This window comes from Serinus canaria, chromosome 5, assembly GCF_022539315.1.
Source record: "Serinus canaria isolate serCan28SL12 chromosome 5, serCan2020, whole genome shotgun sequence".
NCBI classification, from domain to species: domain Eukaryota; kingdom Metazoa; phylum Chordata; class Aves; order Passeriformes; family Fringillidae; genus Serinus; species Serinus canaria.
The window spans coordinates 59,858,761-59,878,834 of NC_066319.1; the positions used below are offsets into that span (position 1 = coordinate 59,858,761).

General features: G+C 57.5%; 1 protein-coding gene across 5 annotated transcripts; it reads left to right on the plus strand.

The window, feature by feature from the left end:
- Positions 1 to 775: 775 nt before the first annotated feature.
- Positions 776 to 20,011, plus strand: NID2 (nidogen 2). Of its 5 annotated transcripts, none has more exons than XM_050974949.1 (22): positions 776 to 979; positions 1,760 to 2,068; positions 5,288 to 5,520; positions 5,759 to 6,135; positions 6,738 to 6,887; positions 6,967 to 7,212; positions 7,379 to 7,579; positions 7,708 to 7,926; positions 8,221 to 8,364; positions 9,051 to 9,179; positions 9,262 to 9,405; positions 9,488 to 9,607; positions 9,689 to 9,922; positions 10,611 to 10,850; positions 10,961 to 11,182; positions 11,306 to 11,475; positions 12,550 to 12,679; positions 14,986 to 15,160; positions 17,608 to 17,765; positions 18,309 to 18,432; positions 19,052 to 19,164; positions 19,251 to 20,011. In XM_050974949.1, exons 1-22 carry the CDS (start codon positions 791 to 793, stop codon positions 19,259 to 19,261), a joined length of 4,038 nt encoding a protein of 1,345 aa, XP_050830906.1. In that variant the 5' UTR covers positions 776 to 790; the 3' UTR covers positions 19,262 to 20,011. The 5 variants fall into 5 exon arrangements, with proteins under 5 accessions (XP_050830906.1, XP_050830907.1, XP_050830908.1 ...); XM_050974950.1 differs by having other exon boundaries at positions 14,989 to 15,160; XM_050974951.1 differs by having other exon boundaries at positions 10,614 to 10,850.
- Positions 20,012 to 20,074: the final 63 nt, after the last annotated feature.

Here is a 20,074-nt window from a genome sequence, read left to right on the forward strand (position 1 = left end):
CAGCCCGGATTTCCAGGAGCACTCATGGAGTGCAGCTGTCGGGATTTGAGCTCTTCCTGCCCTCCACCACCGTGGGTGCTCCCACCCCGACCCAAAGGCAGGGAATTCTCCTCTCTCCATCGGTCGCTGCAGAGCTGGAGATGATGGATGACGGCACAGAGGAAGGACAAACAGCGCTGACCCTGCGTGCGTGGGGGGCCGCTCGCTGGCCCGGCCGGGCTGCAGCTCAGCTTTTGGCCGGGGACTGCCCTTGTGCTCCCCCCGCGGCTCCCGGGGGATGAGGATCACGTTCCTTCCTGGCTCGGGGGAGCAGGATCCGAGCGAGCGAGCGGGAGCGGCCGGAGCCTCCCGCCCATGCCGCGACCCCGGCCCCGACCCCCGCTGGCTGCGGGCCCGGCCCCGGGGGCGTTGGGGCGAGCAGGGGGGATGGGGGGGCTCCAAGATGGGGGGGCTCCAAGATGGGGGGCTCCAAGATGGGGGGCTCCAAGAGGGGATCCCCCCTTCCTTCCCGGGATGTCCCCTCGGGACACCGCCGCTGCGGCACCCCGCTCCCCCCGGGATGCCGGTACTGGGCGGAGGGGGAGGGTGGGACCCTCAAGCCTGGACGGATTTTGGGTAAGATCTGATTGGCTCAGGACGGGGACGGCCGCTGCTTGGCCCCGCCCCTCGGGCTACTCCCCGTCCCGCCCCGCGGGGCCGGGGTCGCCCCGTCCGGTCCGTCCGGCTCCGCTCGGCTCCTCCCGCTCGGCTCCGCTCGGCTCCGTCCGGGGCTCCCGTGGCCGCCGTGGGGATGCGGGCGGTGGCGGCGCTGCTGGCGGCGGTGCTGGCCCTGGGGGCTGCCCTGCCCCGCCCGGGGCTGCTCCCGCACGGCCCGGCCCGCGGCGATGCCCGGCTCCGGCCCGGGGACGACGAGAGCTCTCCCGGGGTGCTGCTCCGCCGCGCCCTGCGCCTCTATGGCCGCGCCGCCCGCCGCCTCTACGTGAGTCCCGCTGGCCCCACTCCCTTCTCCTTCCCTGCCCTCCTTCCCCCCCGGGCCGCTCTTTCTCCCTACCCCGCTTCCTCCTCTCCATCATCTCCCTCTGTCCCTCCATCTTCACTCTGTCCATCTCTCCACCCTGTGTCCCTCCCTCCTTCCAGCCCTGTCTCTCTTCATCTTCCCACTCAGCTTCTCTCCATCCTTCTGTCCCACCATCCCTCCTTCCCTCTGACTTTTCACCCCTTCATCTTTCCATCCTTCCTCCCACTCACTCCCTCCCTCCCCTGCCTTTACACCCCCTCCTCCTCCTCCTGCCCGCCCCTGCCCCTCCATGTGCACCTTCGCTGTCCGCTGCACGTGTTTTATCCGTCCGTCCATCCATCCATCCATCCATCCATCCATCCATCCATCCATCCATCCATCCATCCATCCATCCATCCATCCATCCATCCATCCATCCATCCATCCATCCATCCATTCATCCCTCCATTTCCCCCTTCCCGCGGTCTCCTGCCCTGTGTCTCCGGAGGAACAAGAGGGCTTTCTCCTCGGCTTTCTCCCCCGCAGCTGTTCCCCCGCCGCAGCGGCTGCAGCTGGGATGGCCCCCGAGCCGCAGCTCCCTGGGGGATGGAGAAGCCCGAGGTCTTTGTTTTCTGCCCGGGCCGGATGGGGCCACGCGGCCTCAGGGCTCTCACTGCACCGAGGAGGGGGGCACAGGGCAAGGGGACCGGCAGTGGTGGCACCTCTTCAGCTCCTGAGCACCCTGCACCGCTTTCCCCGCAGGTGGGGACCAACGGGGTCATCTCCAGCCAGGATTTCCCCAGGGAGACCCAGTACGTGGATGACGATTTCCCCACAGACTTCCCCGTCATCGCCCCCTTCCTGGCCGACCTGGACACCTCCGGGGACAGAGGGAACATCTACTACCGGCAGGATGACTCCAGGGACGTGCTGGACCAGGCTGTGGGATACATCCAGGCCGGGTTTCCCCGCTCTGCTGCCACCTTCGTGCCCACCAATGCCTTCATTGCCACCTGGGAGGAGGTGGGCGCCTACCAGGAGCTCTCCCAGGACACCGAGCCCTCCAAGAAGGTGAGGCCAAGGGGCTGAGCTTGGTTCCCATCCTGCACATCACGGGAGGATGAGTTTCTCTTGTGTGGTACCCAAAAGTTCTTTCTGAGCAGCTGAGTGGTGGCTCCATCCATCCATCCATCCTTGGGCGAGCACCAGGAGGAACGTGGAGCTTTCCCCCTCTGCTCAGAGCTCTGGCAGGGGTGGGGCTGTTGGCCAGAAGAGGTTTAGAGGTTGCCTTCATGGCTGGAAGTGCTTGAACAAGGATGTGGAGTGACAGGACGAGAGAGAATTATCCACATCCATTGCTTGGATCAGATGTTAGGAAGGAATCCTTGGCTGTGAGGGAAGGGACACCCTGGCACAGGGTGCTCAGAGGAGCTGTGGCTGCCCCTGGGTCCCTGGAAGTGTCCAAGGCCAGGCTGGACAGGGCTTGGAGGACCCTGGGATGGTGGAAGGTGTCCCTGCCATGGCACGGGGAGGAATGGGATGAGTTTTAAGATCTCAGCCTGAACCATTCCATGATTCTGATTCTTTTCAGACAAAGCTTTCCAGTGCTGGTGGCTCTGGCTTTGCAGGAGGGCAGAGGGTGGCTGGGGGCAGCTGGGGACCCTGGGTTAGGTCACCCATTGTGCTCCTGACCTTTCCTGCTGGCTCGGGGTTGGTCCTTCCTCCTGCCCTGCGCTGATTGCGCTGCTGGTGAGCAACCAGCTCTGGAATTTCCACCGTGGGCTGATTTTGTGCCTGGAAAACAAGCTCAAAGGTGGTCTGCCAGCTCGGGGGCTGACCTGTGCTCTCCACCCACGGGGCTGATAAGGCTCCTGCGTGGGTGGACCTCCAGCACCGCCGGTCCCGGGCCCTGAGCTGTCACATCAGGCTGATGACGTGCTGAGGAGGTGACAGCGATGCCCCGCCAGCTGCAGGGACGAGCTGAAAGGGATGAGCTACACGAGGAAAACTCTGGAGATGGACACCCAGAGCTGGGTGGTGGGTGATGGGCTCTCCCCCAAAGCCCAGCAGCAGCCACCAGGTCCCCAAGGGCCACCAGGAGCCATCCCCCCACTCCAGGGCCCTTCAGTAGTGCCTTGCTGAGAGGGAAGCCAAGCAAGGCAAGAAGCTGAGGTTTGGAAGGAGACAAGGCACATTTTTTCCTCTCATTTAAAAGTTGGGAAAACAGCTGAAGAGATGCCATCAGGGGCCTCACAGCGACCTCGTGGCCATCGAAAACGCAGCCTCCTCTTCTTTTCTCTTCCCCGTTGTGTTTTTTTCCCCCTCTGGGAAGTTTTGGATCAGGCTTTAAAATGAAGCTGGTCTGGTTTGGAAACGAGGAGCTCCAGGGAAAGCTCCTGAAATGCAGCTTGTTCCTGTGCTTTGCTGAGCTCCCCCTTCGCCAAAACTGCTAAAAATCTCCCCAAACACCACTTTTTTTTTTCCTTTTTTTTTTTTCCCCTGACCAAATGTGGTGTTTATGGAAACGCTGCCCTCCTGCTGCTCAGAACCAGGACTGACTCCAAAGCCTTTCCCCCTGCCCTGGAAAGTCACAGCTAATCCCTTTTGAGCCCCAAAAGTAGAAAACTGGGTTAAGATGGGGAGCAGAGGATCCCCAGACCCCCTCTTTGGGGGTCCTGCCTGGGTGGGAGGTCTGGCAGTGCCGTGTCCCCTCCAACTCCTTGGGACATTCTCCTGGTCCCTGCAGTGACATTTTCCCGGGCTGCAGAACGGGACAAGGCTGAGCCTGCTTCTGGAGGAGCAAAACTTGCCCTTTTGGGCTGGAATTTGCCCTTTGCAGCTCTTTGCTGGGGGCTTCCCCCCTCCTTCCCTTCACCCCACCGTGCCAGCACATCGATGTCACCCAGCGTGTCCCCCCGGCCACCCGCCCCGAGGCAGAATGAGTCCTGCAGCTGCTGCTGCGATTTGGCTGCGTGGGGGAGGAATCCAGCCCCGGGGGGAGGGAAGGGGGGTTATTCCACCCCCCTCCGGCTTTTTGGCCGCCTTTTCGGGGTCTCTGAATGCCCGAGTGTGTGACAGGCACAACAAGGCTCTTTATATCCCGCGGGGCTGCCAGGAAATCCAGCGATGCTCCGGGGGCCCTGCGCCCCAAAATCAGGGTGGGTGGAGCTGGGGGGAGCCCCCAGCCTCCCTCCCTCTGCTCCAGGGGGTGAAACTGGGAATTTAATCGCTTTTCCTTCGCTCGGGCGCCGTTCCCGGTGGGAAGGGCTGCCGCTCCCCGCTCGGAGCGGGAGGAGCAGGAGCTCGGTGGGGTTGGAGCGGGTGGGATGCCGGGTGGCTCGGCGGGGCTGTGCCGGCTCCCGGGGTTGTGGCCGCGGTGCCGCTGCCTGGCACGGCCCCAAGGCTCGCAGGGCTGGCAGGGCAGGCGGCCAGCTTGCCTATAGCGGGATGTATGGGAAGCTGGGATGTTTTTTCCGGAGGAAACCGAGCTAAAATTGTTCTCAGGGAGGAGCGGGGGGGGTGTGGGTTTTCCTCTGGTGCTGATGGGATATCGGTGGGAGGACAGGAGTGAGGGGCTCCCAGTGCAGGGGATGCTCTTGGGACACCCTTGCACTCAGGGAGTGGCCTGGCTGTGCCATGGGCTCCTCGGAGGATGCTGAGCATCTTCCCAGGATGTGGCACTTGAGGTTTGGCTGGGCATGAGCAGCCCCAGCTCCTGCTCTTCCCCAGGAGATCTCTGCAGGCTGATCATGGAATGGTTTGGGTTGGAAGGGCCTTAAAGGACATCCAGTGCCACCCTGTGCCATGGACAGGGACACCTTCCTCTATCCCAGGCTGCTCCAAGCCCTGTCCAGCCTGGCCTTGGGCACTGGCAGGGATGCAGGGGCAGCCACAGCTGCTCTGGGCACCCTGTGCCAGGGCATCACCACCCTCCCAGCCAGGAATTCCCAGTTCCCAATCTCCCATCCATCCCTGCCCTCTGGCACTGGGAGCCATTCCCTGGCTCCTGTCCCTCCATCCCTTGTCCCCAGTCCCTCTCCAGCTCTCCTGGAGCCCCTTCAGGCCCTGCCAGGGGCTCTGAGCTCTCCTTGGAGCCTTCTCCTCTCCAGGTGAGCACCCCCAGCTCTCCCAGCCTGGCTCCATGGAGGCGCTCTCTGTCTGAGGGCCCTTTTGAGGTGGTTTCATGCCCTGTGGTGTGTGTGGTGCTGCCTCTCACATCCCTGCTCCCCTTCCTTCACTCCTCTGCTGTGTTCCTGCCCCTCTGACATCCATCTGCTCTCCCTTTGGCAGCTCAACACCTTCCAGGCAGTCATAGCCTACAACGATGAGGACACCTACACCATCTTCCTCTACCCCGAGGGTGGCCTCCAGTTCCTGGGGACACGACCCAAGGAGTCCTACAACGTCCAGCTGGAGCTGCCAGCCAGGGTGGGCTTCAGCTGGGGGGACAGCGATGACCCCAAGAGGGACGGGCTCTTCCACAGCCTGGCCAGCAGCGAGCAGGCTCTGAGGAACCTGGAGAGGTGGGTGGAACCTGGGGGGCTGTGGGTGTGGGCAGGGGAAGCAGGGTCACCTTCCCCCAGCCCTGGAGCCTTTCAGAGCCTGGAAAAATTTGGGGAGTGACCTTGGGGTGCTGGGTTGTATCAGGGGCTCAGCCCCCCATGCACAGAAGCTGTATTGGGGTCCTGGAAGGATGCTGCCACCTTTGGGGTGGCTTTTCCAGCATGGCTGTGATGACATTCATGTGTGCTGTGTCCACAGGGAGAGCAACACGGGAATCCCTGGCGTGTGGGTTTTCCACGTGGGCAGCACGGAGCACGTGGAGCCAGGGGGTGGCCAGGGAGCTGCTCCTGCTGTGCCTCAGAGCCCCCTTGAGCACCCCAACCCTGGCATGGCCAGCTACCCCCACCCTCTCTCCAGCCACACACCCATGGCCCAGCATCCTAGCCACGGGTCCCACGGTGGCCCAGTGCTCCTGGGCTTTGTCCCTGGGAGGAGGGACACCCAGGAGCGGAGCCGCTGGCTGCAGCCCAGAGGGGACGGTGGCACCGGGCAGAGCTTCTCTGCCAACCCCTCCTCCTACAGCTCGGGCCAGCACGGCGTGGGCGTGGAGGAGGACGTGCATTTCAACCCCGACGGTGAGCGGGGACAATGACCCAGTGGGGACAGTGACTGAGTGGGGGTGGCTCCCTAAAAGAGGCCCCTGGCTGGAATTTCACCCCGTCCCAAGGGCTGCTGCTGAAGGAGCTGCTCCTGCAAAGCTGCTGCCCTTGCAGCTCCTCCTCTCAGCCTCATCCCGCTGCCAAGGGGCTGATGGAGCCACACAGCCCTGCCTGCCGGGCGTGCCAAGGGGAAGGAGGGAGGTCTGGAGCTTGGGATGGGGTGGGAAGCTCAGGGGACAGGTCCCAGAATTGGCCTTGCCACCCTCCCCGCCACCGAGCCAGCTGTGGAGCCGCCGTGGCACGTGCCCGGGGGAGCAGAGCCTTGTCCCAGCCAACTGTCTCCCAAAAATACCGTCAGGAATTTGATCTCGTGCCCTCTGTCAGATCTGCCTGAAATCAGGCAACAGGTTCCAAACCCTCCACCAGCCCTCTGCATCCCGGGTGACTCCCTTGGGACCCGCCACCGCCAGCTGGCTCATTTCCAGGCAGTGCTTTTGGGGGCCAAGAAGGCAAAACACCCACCCGGTGTGAAGGGTGGCTTTGTCACCGTGTCCCCAAGCTTTCCCCCTTGTCCCCAGTGTTCACCTACAGCGCAGCCAGCAAGGAGACGTGTGCCCAGCACCACGGGAGCTGCTCCCCTCACGCCTTCTGCACCGACTACGCCGCCGGCTTCTGCTGCCACTGCCGGGCCACCTTCTACGGGAACGGGCGGCAGTGCCTGCCCGAAGGTACGCGGGGCGGGCAGCGGGCACGGGCAGCCCGCGTGCCCGGGTGGCCGCTGCCAGGGGTGCCCATCTCCCCACCCAGGCGCCGTGCATCGCCTCAACGGGAAGGTGAGCGGGAGCCTGAGGGTGGGACGGGCGTCCGTCCGCTTCCAGGACGTGGACCTGCACGCCTACATCGTGGGCAGCGACGGCAGAGCCTACACGGCCATCAGCGGCGTGCCCCAGCCCGCCGCCCGCGCCCTGCTGCCCCTGCTGCCCCTCGGGGGGCTCTTTGCCTGGCTCTTCGCCCTGGAGGAGCCTGGCTCTGAGAACGGCTTCAGCATCACTGGTGAGAGGGGATTTGGGAGGTGCCGTCGCTCCGAGGGGTGTGGCTGCTTGGGGGTCAGGGCAGCTCTGTGGTTTCCCCAGTCCTGCTCACCCCTCGCTGTGAGTAGCTGGGAAGGACGCTTTGGGGTTGTCCCTACAAGTGGTGCCCGTTCCTTTTTCCTGCCCAGGCGCTGAATTCACCCAGAGCCTGGAGGTGACGTTTTACCCCGGCGGGGAGACAGTCCAGGTCACTCAGACAGCCGAGGGCCTGGGGCCGGACAATTATTTAAGCCTCAGGACACACATCCAGGGTGAGGTGCCATTCCTGCCCGAGAACGTCACCGTCCACATCACTCCCTACAAGGAGCTCTACTCCTACTCCAGCTCAGGTAAGACCTGTGCTCACCAGCCTTCAGTCCCCTACACACCACCCCTGAACGCCCAACAACACCCGAGCCACATCCATGCTGACACCGTTTTTCCCACATCCCACGGGGTTCTCCGTGCCATCCGGCAGCCGTGACATCCTCGGGCCAGCGGGAATACGTGGTGGCCGCGGGCACCGCCAACCAGACCTTGTCCTACCGCCTGCGGCAGAACGTCACCTTCTCGGGGTGCCCGCACTCGCGGCTGCCGGCGCGTCAGCGGCTCTCGGTGGCGCGCGCCTTCGCCCTCTTCGACAGCCACGAGCACGTCCTGCGCTATGCCCTGGCCGCCCGCATCGGCCCGGCACGAGGTGAGCGCCAGCACCCACCCCCGGGTGCCAATCTGTGTGCCAACCCTGGGTGCCGGCCCCAAGCAGGGGTGCTGCCGTCTCCCAAAGCTGGCTTTGCCCAAAATCAGCCAAAAAGGAGGGGTATTCCAAGCAGTTTGAGTGCAGCGCTGCCGGCGTGGTGGGGGTGGCACGGCCGTGGCTCCCTGCACGGTGCTGCAGCGCAGTGGTGATGTCTGCATCGGGTGTAAGTGGGGATGGTCACTCCCTGTGTCTCCCAGATCTTTTATTCCCCCCAATATCCCTGTGTGCCCGCAGACGATGCCGAGAATCCCGGGGTGAGCCCGTGCCATGATGGCAGCCACACATGCGAGGCACCGGCGCGCTGCCAGCCCGGCGTGGGCACCGAGTACGCGTGCGAGTGCCCGGCCGGGTACCGCGGAGATGGACGGGGCTGCCGAGGTCAGCGGGGCTGGGGCGGAGCTGGGGGAGAGCTCTGGTGCCCACAGGGATGCTTCATGGGGGGAAACTGAGGCAGGGTGCTGGAGGAAGCGCGCCAGGAGCAGATGAAAAAGAGAAGGGGAAAAAAGGAGATACAGGAAAAAAGCAAAACCAGTTGAAAAATTATTTCTGCGTTTCATAAATCCAGCCAGCTTTGTTGTTGCTTTGCTATCACTTCAAAATTCCACGTTGCAAATTTGTCTTCCAGTTTTAGAGTCCCTTTCCACAAGAAGCTGCCCTGTGCCAGTGAGTTGCACTGCACAGTGATGCTGGCAAGGAATTCGAGGATCCTGCCTTTCAATAATGAAAGGTTTCCCTCTCCTAAAATCCCAGGTTAAGTGACCAATCTGATCACTTAATTTCAGGTGAAGGAAACCAAGTCTTAAACCACAAATAGTTGAGAACATTGGTGTGCCTTGAACAAATGCTTCTTTGTCACAACTATACACCAAAAGCGATCTTGTTCTTTTTTCCCTTCCATTTTGAGCTGATTAGAAAGTTCATTCCGTAGTTGATTAAGTTCAGTGACAGACATGGGATGGGCAGCGTGGGGCAGGATATTCCCTGTCAGACCACGAGCAACCAGGCCATGAAAATGGGGGTGTCCCACCACCATCGGGGTGCCCGGTGTCTCCTCCTTTCCCCAGATGTGGACGAGTGCACCGAGGGCCTGGGCCAGTGTGGGCCCTTCTCCGTGTGCCTGAACGCGCCGGGCAGTTACCGCTGCGAGTGCCGCGGCGGCTACCAGCCAGCGGGGGACGGGCAGGCGTGTGTGCGTAAGTGCTGACCCCAGCCGGGGTGTCCCCCACTCCCGTGCCCCACGGACGTGCCCTGAGCACCCCTCCCCTGTCCCCACAGCGCTGGCACCGCCGAGTGACCCCTGCGAGGACGGGCGGCACCCCTGCGCTCCGGGGGACCGGGCGCGGTGCCTGTCCCGCGGTGACGGCCGCGCCACCTGCGAGTGCCTCCCCGGCTACACCGGTGATGGCATCCACTGCTCGGGTAAGGTGGGCACGGGAGGGACCCCACACCGCAGCTCTCGGGGTGTCCCTGTCCCGGCTGATCCCGTCTTCCCCCTGCACAGACGTGGATGAGTGTGCTGAAAGCCCGTGTCACCCGGCCGCCATCTGCTACAACACCCCGGGCTCCTTCTCCTGTCGCTGCCGGCCCGGCTACGCGGGCGACGGCTTCCAGTGCACGTACGGTGAGGTGCCCGCTCAGCCCCGTGCCCTTTCCTCCTGGCACAGCTTCCCCAGCCTCACTGTCCTCTTTCCTGGCTTTCCAGCGGTGGAGGGGAACCCGCAGCGCCTCACGCCCTGCCAGCACGAGCGGATGTACCCGCGGGAGGTGCCACCCCTGGGTGACGGCCACGTGCCCCAATGCGACGAGCAGGGCCGGTACCGGCCCCTGCAGTGCCACGGCAGCTCTGGGCACTGCTGGTGCGTGGATGCTGCGGGGCAGGAGATCGCTGGCACCCGGACAGCGCCGGGCACCACCCCCCCACGCTGCGGGAGCCCAGGTCAGTGACACCTTCCGGGGGTGAGGGGAGCACGGTGGGGTCCTTGGGCATCTGGGTGGTGTCTCAGTGGCTTCCCACTTTGGCCCAGCCGCCAGCAGTGTGGGGACAATGAGGCCGCAGCTAGTGGAGGGGAGCCATAAACTAAACAGGCATAAATTAAAACTTGAGAAGTTTCACCTCAGCATGAGGGAGAATTTCCTATTGCTGAGGGTGGCAGAGCCCTGGAAGAGCTGCCCAGGGAGAGTGTGGAGTCTCCCTCTCTGGAGATATTCCAAACCCCCCTGGACACATTCCTTCTCCAGGTGACCCTGCCTTGGCAGGGAGGTTGGACTGGAGGATCTCCAGAGGTCCCTTCCAACCCTAAGGATTCTGTGACTCTGTGACCCCCTGCCCAGCCACTGATCTGGGGCTTCACTGAGGGCACGGTGCTGTCAAGTAGGTGCATGGGGGGGCTCCTGGGTGTTTAGGGTGCCCTGGCCCATTGGGTCACAGTGGCTGTGGCCATTGGGCCACCTCCTCTGTCAACTTATGATGGAGGCAACAGCTGTGGGGTGTCAAGAGGGCTGGAGTGGGGCAGCCCCAAACCAAGGGTGCTGGTAGACAGGGGAGAAGTGATGCCAAGGTGCCAAGTGTCTCCACAAGAGCTGGTGGCACCCCCTGAGGCCGGGCTGGGGGCGTTTGCTGCCAGCAGAGTCCATCCAGCAGCTGACGCCCTGCGAGCACGCACGGATGTACCCGCGGGAGGTGCCACCAGGGCCGTCACCCGTGGGCGATGGCCACGTGCCCCAGTGCGACGAGCAGGGCCGGTACCGGCCCCTGCAGTGCCACAGCAGCTCCGGGCACTGCTGGTGCGTGGACGCCGCCGGACAGGAGATCGCTGGCACCCGGACAGCGCCGGGCACCACCCCACCCCGCTGCGGGAGCCCAGGTCAGTGACACCCTCCAGGGGGGCACAGCCAGCAGGGACAGGGGGACACAGGGCTCTGCAAAGCCCTGAGTGCCCTGAGTAGGGTGGTGACTGTCGCCCTCCCGTGCCAGAGCCCACGGAGAGGCCCCCCAGCATGTGCGAGCGCTGGCGGCAGAGTTTGCTGGAGCACTACGGGGGCAGCCCCCGCAGGGACCAGTACGTGCCACAGTGTGACCCCAGCGGGGACTTCACCCCGCTGCAGTGCCACGGCGACAGCGGCTACTGCTGGTGCGTGGAGCAGAGCGGCAGGGAGATCCCGGGGACGCGCTCCGAGCCTGGCACCACCCCGCCCTGTAAGAGCCCAGCGCCCCAAAGTCACCCTGGGCACCGACAGCGCGGGCACCGTGCCCCGCTCTGGGCGTGGAGCCGAGGGGATGACGCTGCCTGAGCCATCTCTGTCCCCTCCGACCTGCCAGGTCTGCCCAGCGTCGCCCCGCCCAGCGTCCGGCCCGAGCCCCGGCCTGACGTGTCCCCACCGGCCACGGGGACATTCCTGCTCTACGCCCAGGGCCAGCAGATTGGCTACCTGCCCCTGAACGGCACCCGGCTGCACAAGGAGGCGGCCAAGACCCTGCTCTCCCTGCATGTACGGTATCCGTGGGGTGGCCATGGGGGGTTTGGGACAGGCTGGGGCTGCCGCTCGGTGGTTTCACCTCTCTCTGAAGCTCCTGTCAGGGTTTGAGGGGTCACCTCTTGAGGGTTGATGCTGTTGTTTGGGGACATTGGCTGTGCTGGCTGCCTTGGTGGCACTTTGGACAAGTGATGAGGGGGAGTGGCTTCCCAATGACGGAGGGCAGGGTTAGATGGGGTATTGGGGTGAAATTATTGACTGGGGATGGGGAGGCCCTGGCACAGGGTGCTCAGAGAAACTGTGGCTGCCCCATTCCTGGAAGTGTCCAAGATCTGGTTGGAGCAGCCTGGGATAGTGGAAGGTGTCTCTGCCCATGGCAGGGGTGGAACTGAATGATCTTTAAGGTCCCTTCCAACCCAAGCCATTCTGGGATTCTATGGATTCTATTTTCACCTCCCTCCAGCCATCCCCAGCAGAGAGACAGGTCCCAGAGAGGTCCCAGACCTGGGACTGCTCACAATGGTGCTCCCAGAGCTCTCCAGGGTTGGTCTCAGTCCAGACTTCCAGCTGCAGGACTGGCCTTTTTTCCTTCCTTGGACTCCCCTTGGAGCATGGCCACGTGCCTCTCCAGCCAGGCCAGACCAAGGCAGAGGAACGCTGAAATCCGGGCCAGGACCCTCCCTGCACCCTGGGGAAGTGAAGGACCTCGCCAAGTATCCCCTCTCCCCATCCTGAAGGTCATTCCCCGGGCTGGCTTCGCTCTTGGAGCACCCTTTCCTTCAGGCAAAGGGTTCAAATCCATCTGGATGTGAGTGTGAGCTGGCCTAAAATCCTCTGCTGGGGGATTCAGCTGGGAGGATGCAGAGGGAACAGAGCAGAGTTTTGCTGGGGAAAATGGGATTTGAGTGTCATTCCCCACTTGCAGAGTATCCCAGGCAGCTCTCAGTGCCAGCTGAAGGGTTGAGGATTCTCCCTGAAACCTCAACATGTCCCAGGCAGCTCTCAGTGCCAGCTAATGGGTTGAGTATTCTCCCTGAGCCTCCTGGCAGGATCTCACCCTGTTTTTCCATCCTCTCCTGACCCTGGCAGGGCTCCATCGTGGTGGGGATTGACTATGACTGCCGGGAGAGGATGATCTACTGGACTGACGTGGCCGGCCGGAGCATCAGCCGGGCGGGCCTGGAGCCAGGCTCCGAGCCAGAGACCATCATCAGCTCAGGTGTGCTCCTGTCCCCAGGATTTACTAGAAAATATGGATATTGATCTAGTACCGATATCCAACTGTGATGGACAAAGACTCTCTGACAGTTTAGAGTTAGACAGTGTGTGTTTATTATGGGATAGCTCCCAAACACACACCCCAATTTACAGGTGATGACAGAGCCCTTTTATCTGTACAGGTATTGAGTACCCAAAATACAAACCCATGTTCACACCTTTGGCACATCCCATTCCCAGTATGGATATTGATCCAGTACTGATATCCAAAAACTCTCTGACAGTTTAGAGTTAGACAGTGTGTGTTTATTATGGGATAGCTCCCAAACACACACCCCAATTCACAGGTGATCACAGAGCCCTTTCATCTCTAAGTGTATAAGAGAATATAAGAGTGTCTGTAAGTATATGAGAGTATTGAGTACCCAAAATACAAACCCCTGTTCATACCTTTGGTCCATCCCATTCCCATGGGAATCAGTTCCAAAGCTTTAAGCATGGGCAGTTTGTCCCTTGGAATGGGTCCCTGGTCCCTTTCATGGGGAGGGGTCCCAAAATGAGGAAGTCAATGAATTCCTCCTCGTTCTGACCTTTCTGCCTTTCCAGTGCAAACCTGACAAAGGAACCCTTGGTAGAACTCCCATTCCCTGACTTCAGCTGGGCTCAGAGCAGAGGAGCCCCACAATTGTCTGATGTTCCCCAAAGCCATTGATCAGTTCCTGTGTTCTTCATTACAAACCCAGCTCACCAAACGTTGTGCTGACCAGCAATCAGTTATTAGTTAACTACTAACTCTTAACTTCATCCAGGCCTACCCAGTGATTTTAATTAACTCCAATAAAGTTATCTCTAACTAGAATCTTAGAGATATCGCTCCTCTAAAATCTCTAAATTCCTTAAAGTTCGTGTCTCACCCAGTGTCACCTGCCCAGAGCCACATCTGCTCTTCCCATCCCAGCTCCAGGCTCCTCCCATTGGTGCCTTATCAGGCTACCTGAAAACAGAGGCCAGACAAAATTAAGGCAATAAAAGCAGTTATAATTATGTTTATTGAAGGGCCTTCAGGTACATTTTGGGCAGACAAAGCCCATCCAGGGCCTACACACAAAAATGGACAGTTTTCACACTTTTATAAGTTTGGTTCATTTGCATATTGAGGGTTAATCTTCCAATTACAGCTTCAGGTAATTAAGTCATTTATAGGAATGTGCCCTCTGTTGACTGAGTGACAAAACCTTTAAAAGGAAATAAGCCCAGAAGTTTCTCTCCTCAATGAGGTGAAAAGACATCTCATAGGACCTGGGAGACTTAAACTTAAGGATAGCTCATTGGACAGGAGCCAAAAAGTCCCACCTGGGCAATTTACTAGAAAAAGAAGAGAACAAAGAAACAAATCACTGTTGTGAGGTGTTTCACCAGGGGCAAGGACCTCCTACACCTGGCTTGGTTTTTCTCTGTAGGTAGTTTTGTTATTTTGCCTTTTATAAAAACCTTTTTGTTTCCAACACTCCCACAGAAGCCATCCTGCTGATTTTATGCCTTCTGAGGTAGCTGAGCTATCTTGGGTGTGAAATAGATCTCCAAGAGCTTGTGAGACCTGGCTTGAGGAGACCCTTATTTCATGATTTACCCCAAGTGCTGAATTTGCAGGCAACCCCAACAAGGGAAGAGATGAGAATCTTAACTCCATGTTTCAGAAGGCTGATTTATTATTTTATGATCTATATTATATTAAAAGAAAATGATATATTAAAACTATACTAAAAGAATAGAAGAAAGGATTTCATCAGAAGGCTGGCAAGAAATAGAAAGGAATGATAATAAAATCTTGTGACTGACCAGAGAGTCTGAGACAGCTGGACTGGGATTGGCCATTAATTAAAAACAACCCCATGAGACCAATCCCAGATGCACTTGTTGCATTCCAGAGCAGCAGGTAATCATTGTTTACATTTCATTTCTGAGGCCTCTCAGCTTCTCAGGAGAAAAGATCCTAACCAAAGGATTTTTTGTAAAATATGTCCGTGACACCCAAGTTTGCTCCCTCCCCAGCTCCCTTTTGTTTAAATCTCTCGGGGCCTGAGTCAGTGAGGTGTCCTTGAGGAATTGTGTCTGACCAAAATGGCAAAGCAGCAGCTCACACTGTAGTTTTGAGTTGTACACTCAAGAATTATGGGATTAGAAATATATGAAAAATTTAAAAGCTCAAACCTTAAGGCATCACCATCCTTGACTTTGGTCTGGGGATGCCTGAGGGCTCCCGGAGTAGCATTTCCCCACCATGAGCATTTCCCCACCATCTCCCAGCAGGCCTGATCAGCCCCGAGGGCCTGGCCGTGGACCACCTGCGCCGGGCCATGTTCTGGACGGACAGCGGGCTGGACAGGATCGAGCGGGCGCGGCTGGACGGCTCCGAGCGCCGCGTGCTCTTCGACAGCGAGCTCGTCAACCCCCGCGCCATCGCCGTGGACCCCGTCCGAGGGTGAGCAGCACAAACCCCACTGGGAGCTTGGGGTTTGGGCTTTGTCTTGGTTTCAAAAGCCAGGTGTTTGCTAAGGAGGGCAGGAGCCTCCCCTGAAGTGGAGAATGCAAACCCCCTCCCTCCCAATTGCTATAAATTTTAAATTAAGGGGCTCTCAGGGAAAATATGGGAGCAGGAATAACAGTTCTTTACTAGGGGAGAAAATAAAAGGATAAAATGAACACTGCAGTGAACCAAACCAGCCCTGGCAGAGGCAGAGCACAGCCTGACACCCTGTGGGTCAGGGGCTGGCAGCAGTGCCACTGGAATTGTGGCTCAGCCCTCCTGCAGTGCCAGGGCTGGTTCTGCTGGAGCAGGGATCCTGGAGAAGGGTGCAGTCTCCTCTGAAGGGCCAGGGGCAGAGGCAGCTGCTGCTCCTCTGGGAAATCCAGTGCAGAAGCCGTGCTGGTGTTCCAGGATCTCCAGATTCTATCCGGGTAGGAATGCTTGGCTCCTCCCCCTGGGCTCACATCTCCCATGGGATGCTGCAGCTCTTATCAGCCATGCAGGGACATTCCATATCCCGTTATCAGCAGGGGTCTCTCCAGCTGTGGAAGAGATGAGGAAAACTGCCCAATGGACCGAATACAACTGCCACACAGATGGCAAATAGAATACAATTCCCTTGGCAATCCAGGACAAAGGTGCAGAACTCAGCCATGCCAAGGCTCCTGTGGACCCCCTGGCAGGGCATTCCCTGGTTTTGGGAGATATAAGAAGTGATGCACATCCTGCCTGGGCTCCTAGGCAGTTCCCAGCCACAGGATACCTTAGCAAACTTAGCTCTTAGGTGATATCAGCTCTGTAGTGGTTATCAGCTCATTTGTGATTTCAGCTCTTTGGCTTGCTAAGTGCCTTGGGCAGATGCAGGGAGAGAGAGGAGATCACTGCGTGAGGTTCCACAGAGAAATCTTTATTTGCAGCCTCTGCAAAGGTCTCAGGGACAGCTCTTCTGCCAAGCTGGGCAAAAGAAGCCCTTTATATAGAGAACAGGAGTTTTAGGAATTGTCCAGTAGTAAGGGTTGAGGTGAAAGTGACCTATAGTCTTACAGAGAGATAAGCAGTGGTCTGAAGGTGGAAAAAGGGGCTTCTTAGGGCCAGTCATCATGACCAGGCATTTCCTATCTTAGGCTGCTGAATGCCAGGGAGGCCTTGCAGGCTCTGTGCCTGCTACACTGAAGCTTCCCTCAAAAAGCTGTTAGATCCTGTTGGCTCCTTCCCCAGTTCCTATGTCTGTTCCTCTGTTCCTGAGCCATTCCTCCTGTGAGGGTACCAGTCATGGGTTTCTTTGGGTCTGGATTGGAGGCACTTGAGACAGCAGTTCATGCTGGGACTCAGGTGTCCATTATTTCTTATCAGTGACACAGTCTCACTGCTGTGAGTTCAGCAGCTTTTCATTGGAAGGCACAAAATGGCCACAATCTCTTGGTACAAAGTCTTTTAAGACTAAACTATCCAATTAAGAGCTGACACCTGGATTATTTTCCCTTTTAACCCAATAACTGATCCCAAAGAGCCCCAGTGCAGACTTGTCTGCCCAATTACAAAATGCCACCCAAACCCATGGAGAAGGAGGAAGAAGCAGCATGAAGAAGAAACCCAGGATCACACCCTGTGTCCTCCACCTTGCTTCCATCCACAACACACTAAAAACCCCAAACCCTCAATTTCTCACCCAGTGACACACCCACCCTGCTCTCTACAATCTATTTCACACTTTTGTGGATTCCAGTCTGTCTTGAAGTCTGGGAAGCTTTCTCCATGAATGAGGATCAAAGTCAGTGCTGCCCTGGGGGTCAGAACACCCCAGAGCACACAGAGAAATATTCTCAGTGCCCTGGGTTTCCACATCCTCCCTGACTGGCCCTGAGACCAGGGTCACCCCCCAGGCTCCTGGGCAGTGAGAAACTCAGACTCTCCATGTGTGGCTGCTGGGACCTGACCATCTCTCCAGGGGCTGAATCAAACATCTGTGCATGTTATGCAAAGGTCCTTTTTGCTTCCTTACCCTGGACTATGCTAGCAGCAATTCAGCCTGCTGCGGGCCCCGTCCTGACCTTGTCCTGTAGGAGGGATTGGCTCTGCTCCCCAGCCCCTCTTTTTATTGAATTATTTGAGATCTGCAGTTTCAGTATCAGGATGTAGTTTATTTTGAAGAGCTGTGCCTCCAGGGTGCTGTTGGGATATAAAATGTGCTGCTCCTCAGACTCGCCCTGGTCGAGGAGCCGCAGTTTGGGTCGTAAACATGTCTGATATTGCTCTGCTTTGTTTGGAGAGGTTCTTTCCTAATCAAATAAAGATGGTTCAGGCACTGATAAGGGAAAAACCAGGCCTTGCTCCTGGCAAGAACCAGGATAATCTCTCACCACTCCTTACTCTTGTGCCCTGTTTGTGCATTATTTCCCAAGCAACCTTTACTGGACGGACTGGAATCGCGAAGCTCCCAAAATCGAAACTTCCACTGTCAATGGAGCCAACAGGAGGGTTCTGGTGCACACAGACATTGGTTTGCCCAATGGCCTGACTTTTGACCCCTTCTCCAAGCTGCTGTGCTGGGCAGATGCAGGTAATGTCCCCAGGGATGGAGCAGAGAAGGTCACACTGAGCCTCAGGGGAAAATCCTGGGTGTCTTCAGCCCAGTGCTACCTGTGGGCTCCAGTTGTGCCAGACTGGATTTTAGGAAATATTTCTCCATGGAAAATGTTGTTGCTCAGGGCAGTGGTGGAGTCCTTGTTCCTGGAGGGATTTAAAAGCCGTGTGGATGTGGCACGTGGGGACATGGAGCAGTGGTGGCCTTGGCAGTGCTGGGAATGGCTGGATTTGGTCTTAGGGAGTTATTCCAACCCTGAATTTTATGATTCTACATCTTCAGGCTGAAAAGCTGTTTCAAAATGAAATAAATAAGGATAAGGTTCTTCCCCCAGAGGGTGCTGGCACTGCCCAGGCTCCCCAGGGAATGGGCACGGCCTCGAGGCTCCCAGAGCTCCAGGACGCTCCCAGGGATGCCCAGGGTGGGATTGTTGGGGTGTCCTGTGATCCTTGTGAAATACAAAGAACAAATTTGGTGTGGCATTTCCAGTGGGATGGGAAATATGTTGTGTTGGAACAGGCACCAAGCACCTGGAATGCACATTCCCCGACGGCACCGGCCGGCGCCTCATCCAGAGCAACCTCAACTACCCCTTCAGCATCATCAGCTACGCCAACCACTTCTACCACACAGACTGGAGACGGTGAGCAGGGAAAATCCCACCCCCTGCACGCCTGGCAGTGCTCAGCTCCCCTCCCTGAGAGGAATCCCAGCCTGCTCCCAAATCCTGGAGCCTCCCCAGAGCTCTCCTGGATCTCTGAGCGTGGCTTCAGCAGCACCTGCTTGTAAATCTCAGCACGGAGGAGTTGTTTAGACACAAGCTCAGCTCCCTGGGAGGGACAGAAACAGTGGTTTGGGTTTGTTTTTTTTTTTTTTAAACTGAAACTTGGCTGAAGTCTCTGGATGTAGATTAGGTCCAAGGAAAGATCCTGTCCTCAGCCGTTCCCTTTGCCTCTCTTCCCGCTCCAGCTGGAAGCTCTCACAGCTCCCATCCAATCTTGGGTTACAACAAACACTTTAGGGCTTGCCACGCTTGGAGGAGACTCTCAGGGAGATAATCTCTCCTTGGAAGGCTCTTTTCTGTGGCTGCATCACCACAGAGAAATGCACTGACTGAGCTGGAGGAGGATTTTACACGGCAAATTTCTTTCCACTTGTCCTGCAGGTGTTCAGAGCAAGCTTTTCAGCTGCCTGTTCTAAACAGGGGAAAAAACCCAAGTTTCATAGGTGAATAAAACATTTCTTCCCCTTTTTTTCACCAGGGATGGGGTGATAGCTGTAAATAAAGAAACAGGCTCCTTCACTGATGAGTATCTCCCAGAGCAGCGATCCCACCTCTATGGAATCACAGCAGTTTATCCCTACTGCCCTGGAGGTAAAACCCACCCAAACCCCATCCCCTTGTGAGTTCTGGGGGCCTGAAAAATCTCCACACTAAAACATCTCCATTTCTCCCCACAGCCAGGAAATAGTAACTCCATTTTCAAGGAAACGAGGATCTTTGCACCCAGAGGAATTTCAGACCCAGAGACCTGGCACTGCATACAAGGGGGGAGAAGTCCCTCACCAAGGCCAATGAAGTGCCCTGCTTTCCTGCAAAAAGATTTTCAAGTATTTTTTATAGTTATACCTCAAGACTTTACTACTGTATTTTTGTACCAAGTGGAAAATGCTGAGATATCACCAAAAAAAGTCCTGGGAAGCTCAAGCCATGACTCGAACTCTTGCTCATGCAAGATTTAAAATGTAGCTTTTTTTTTTTACTCCAATGTTTTATTTTATTGGAAGAAGAATGGATTCATTTTTCATAGTTTTGACAATCTGACCAAGAGGTCCTTTTCTCCAAAAATAAGAAATTAAGTGCCTATGGGAAGCTGTGGATGCAGTTAATTACTGGGTCTAATTAACAAACAGCCCTGAAGACAGAGACTGTGTGTGTGCTCCAAAATCCTGCAGAACAGGGATGGGATGTGGCAAAGGCATTGAAGATTTTCCAGAGGATGATTCTGTGTTTTCACCACTGCCTCCATGCATGTCTTTTAGTATTTATATTAGAAGAATATGCTAGAATTGATCTGTTCATGCTTGTTGGGTCTTCCAAGTGCCTTCCTAGACCTACCCAGTGTAGACCAATACATGTTCAGAAATACCAGTTACGTTGTAATGCTTCACTTTTTCTAGGTTACTTCAATAATTGAATAAAAAAGGATGGTTTCAGTTGCCCTTTGGATTCAGTTTTTCACTATTTCAGTTGTAGGGGAATATTTCAGCGTGGTGAAGCAGCA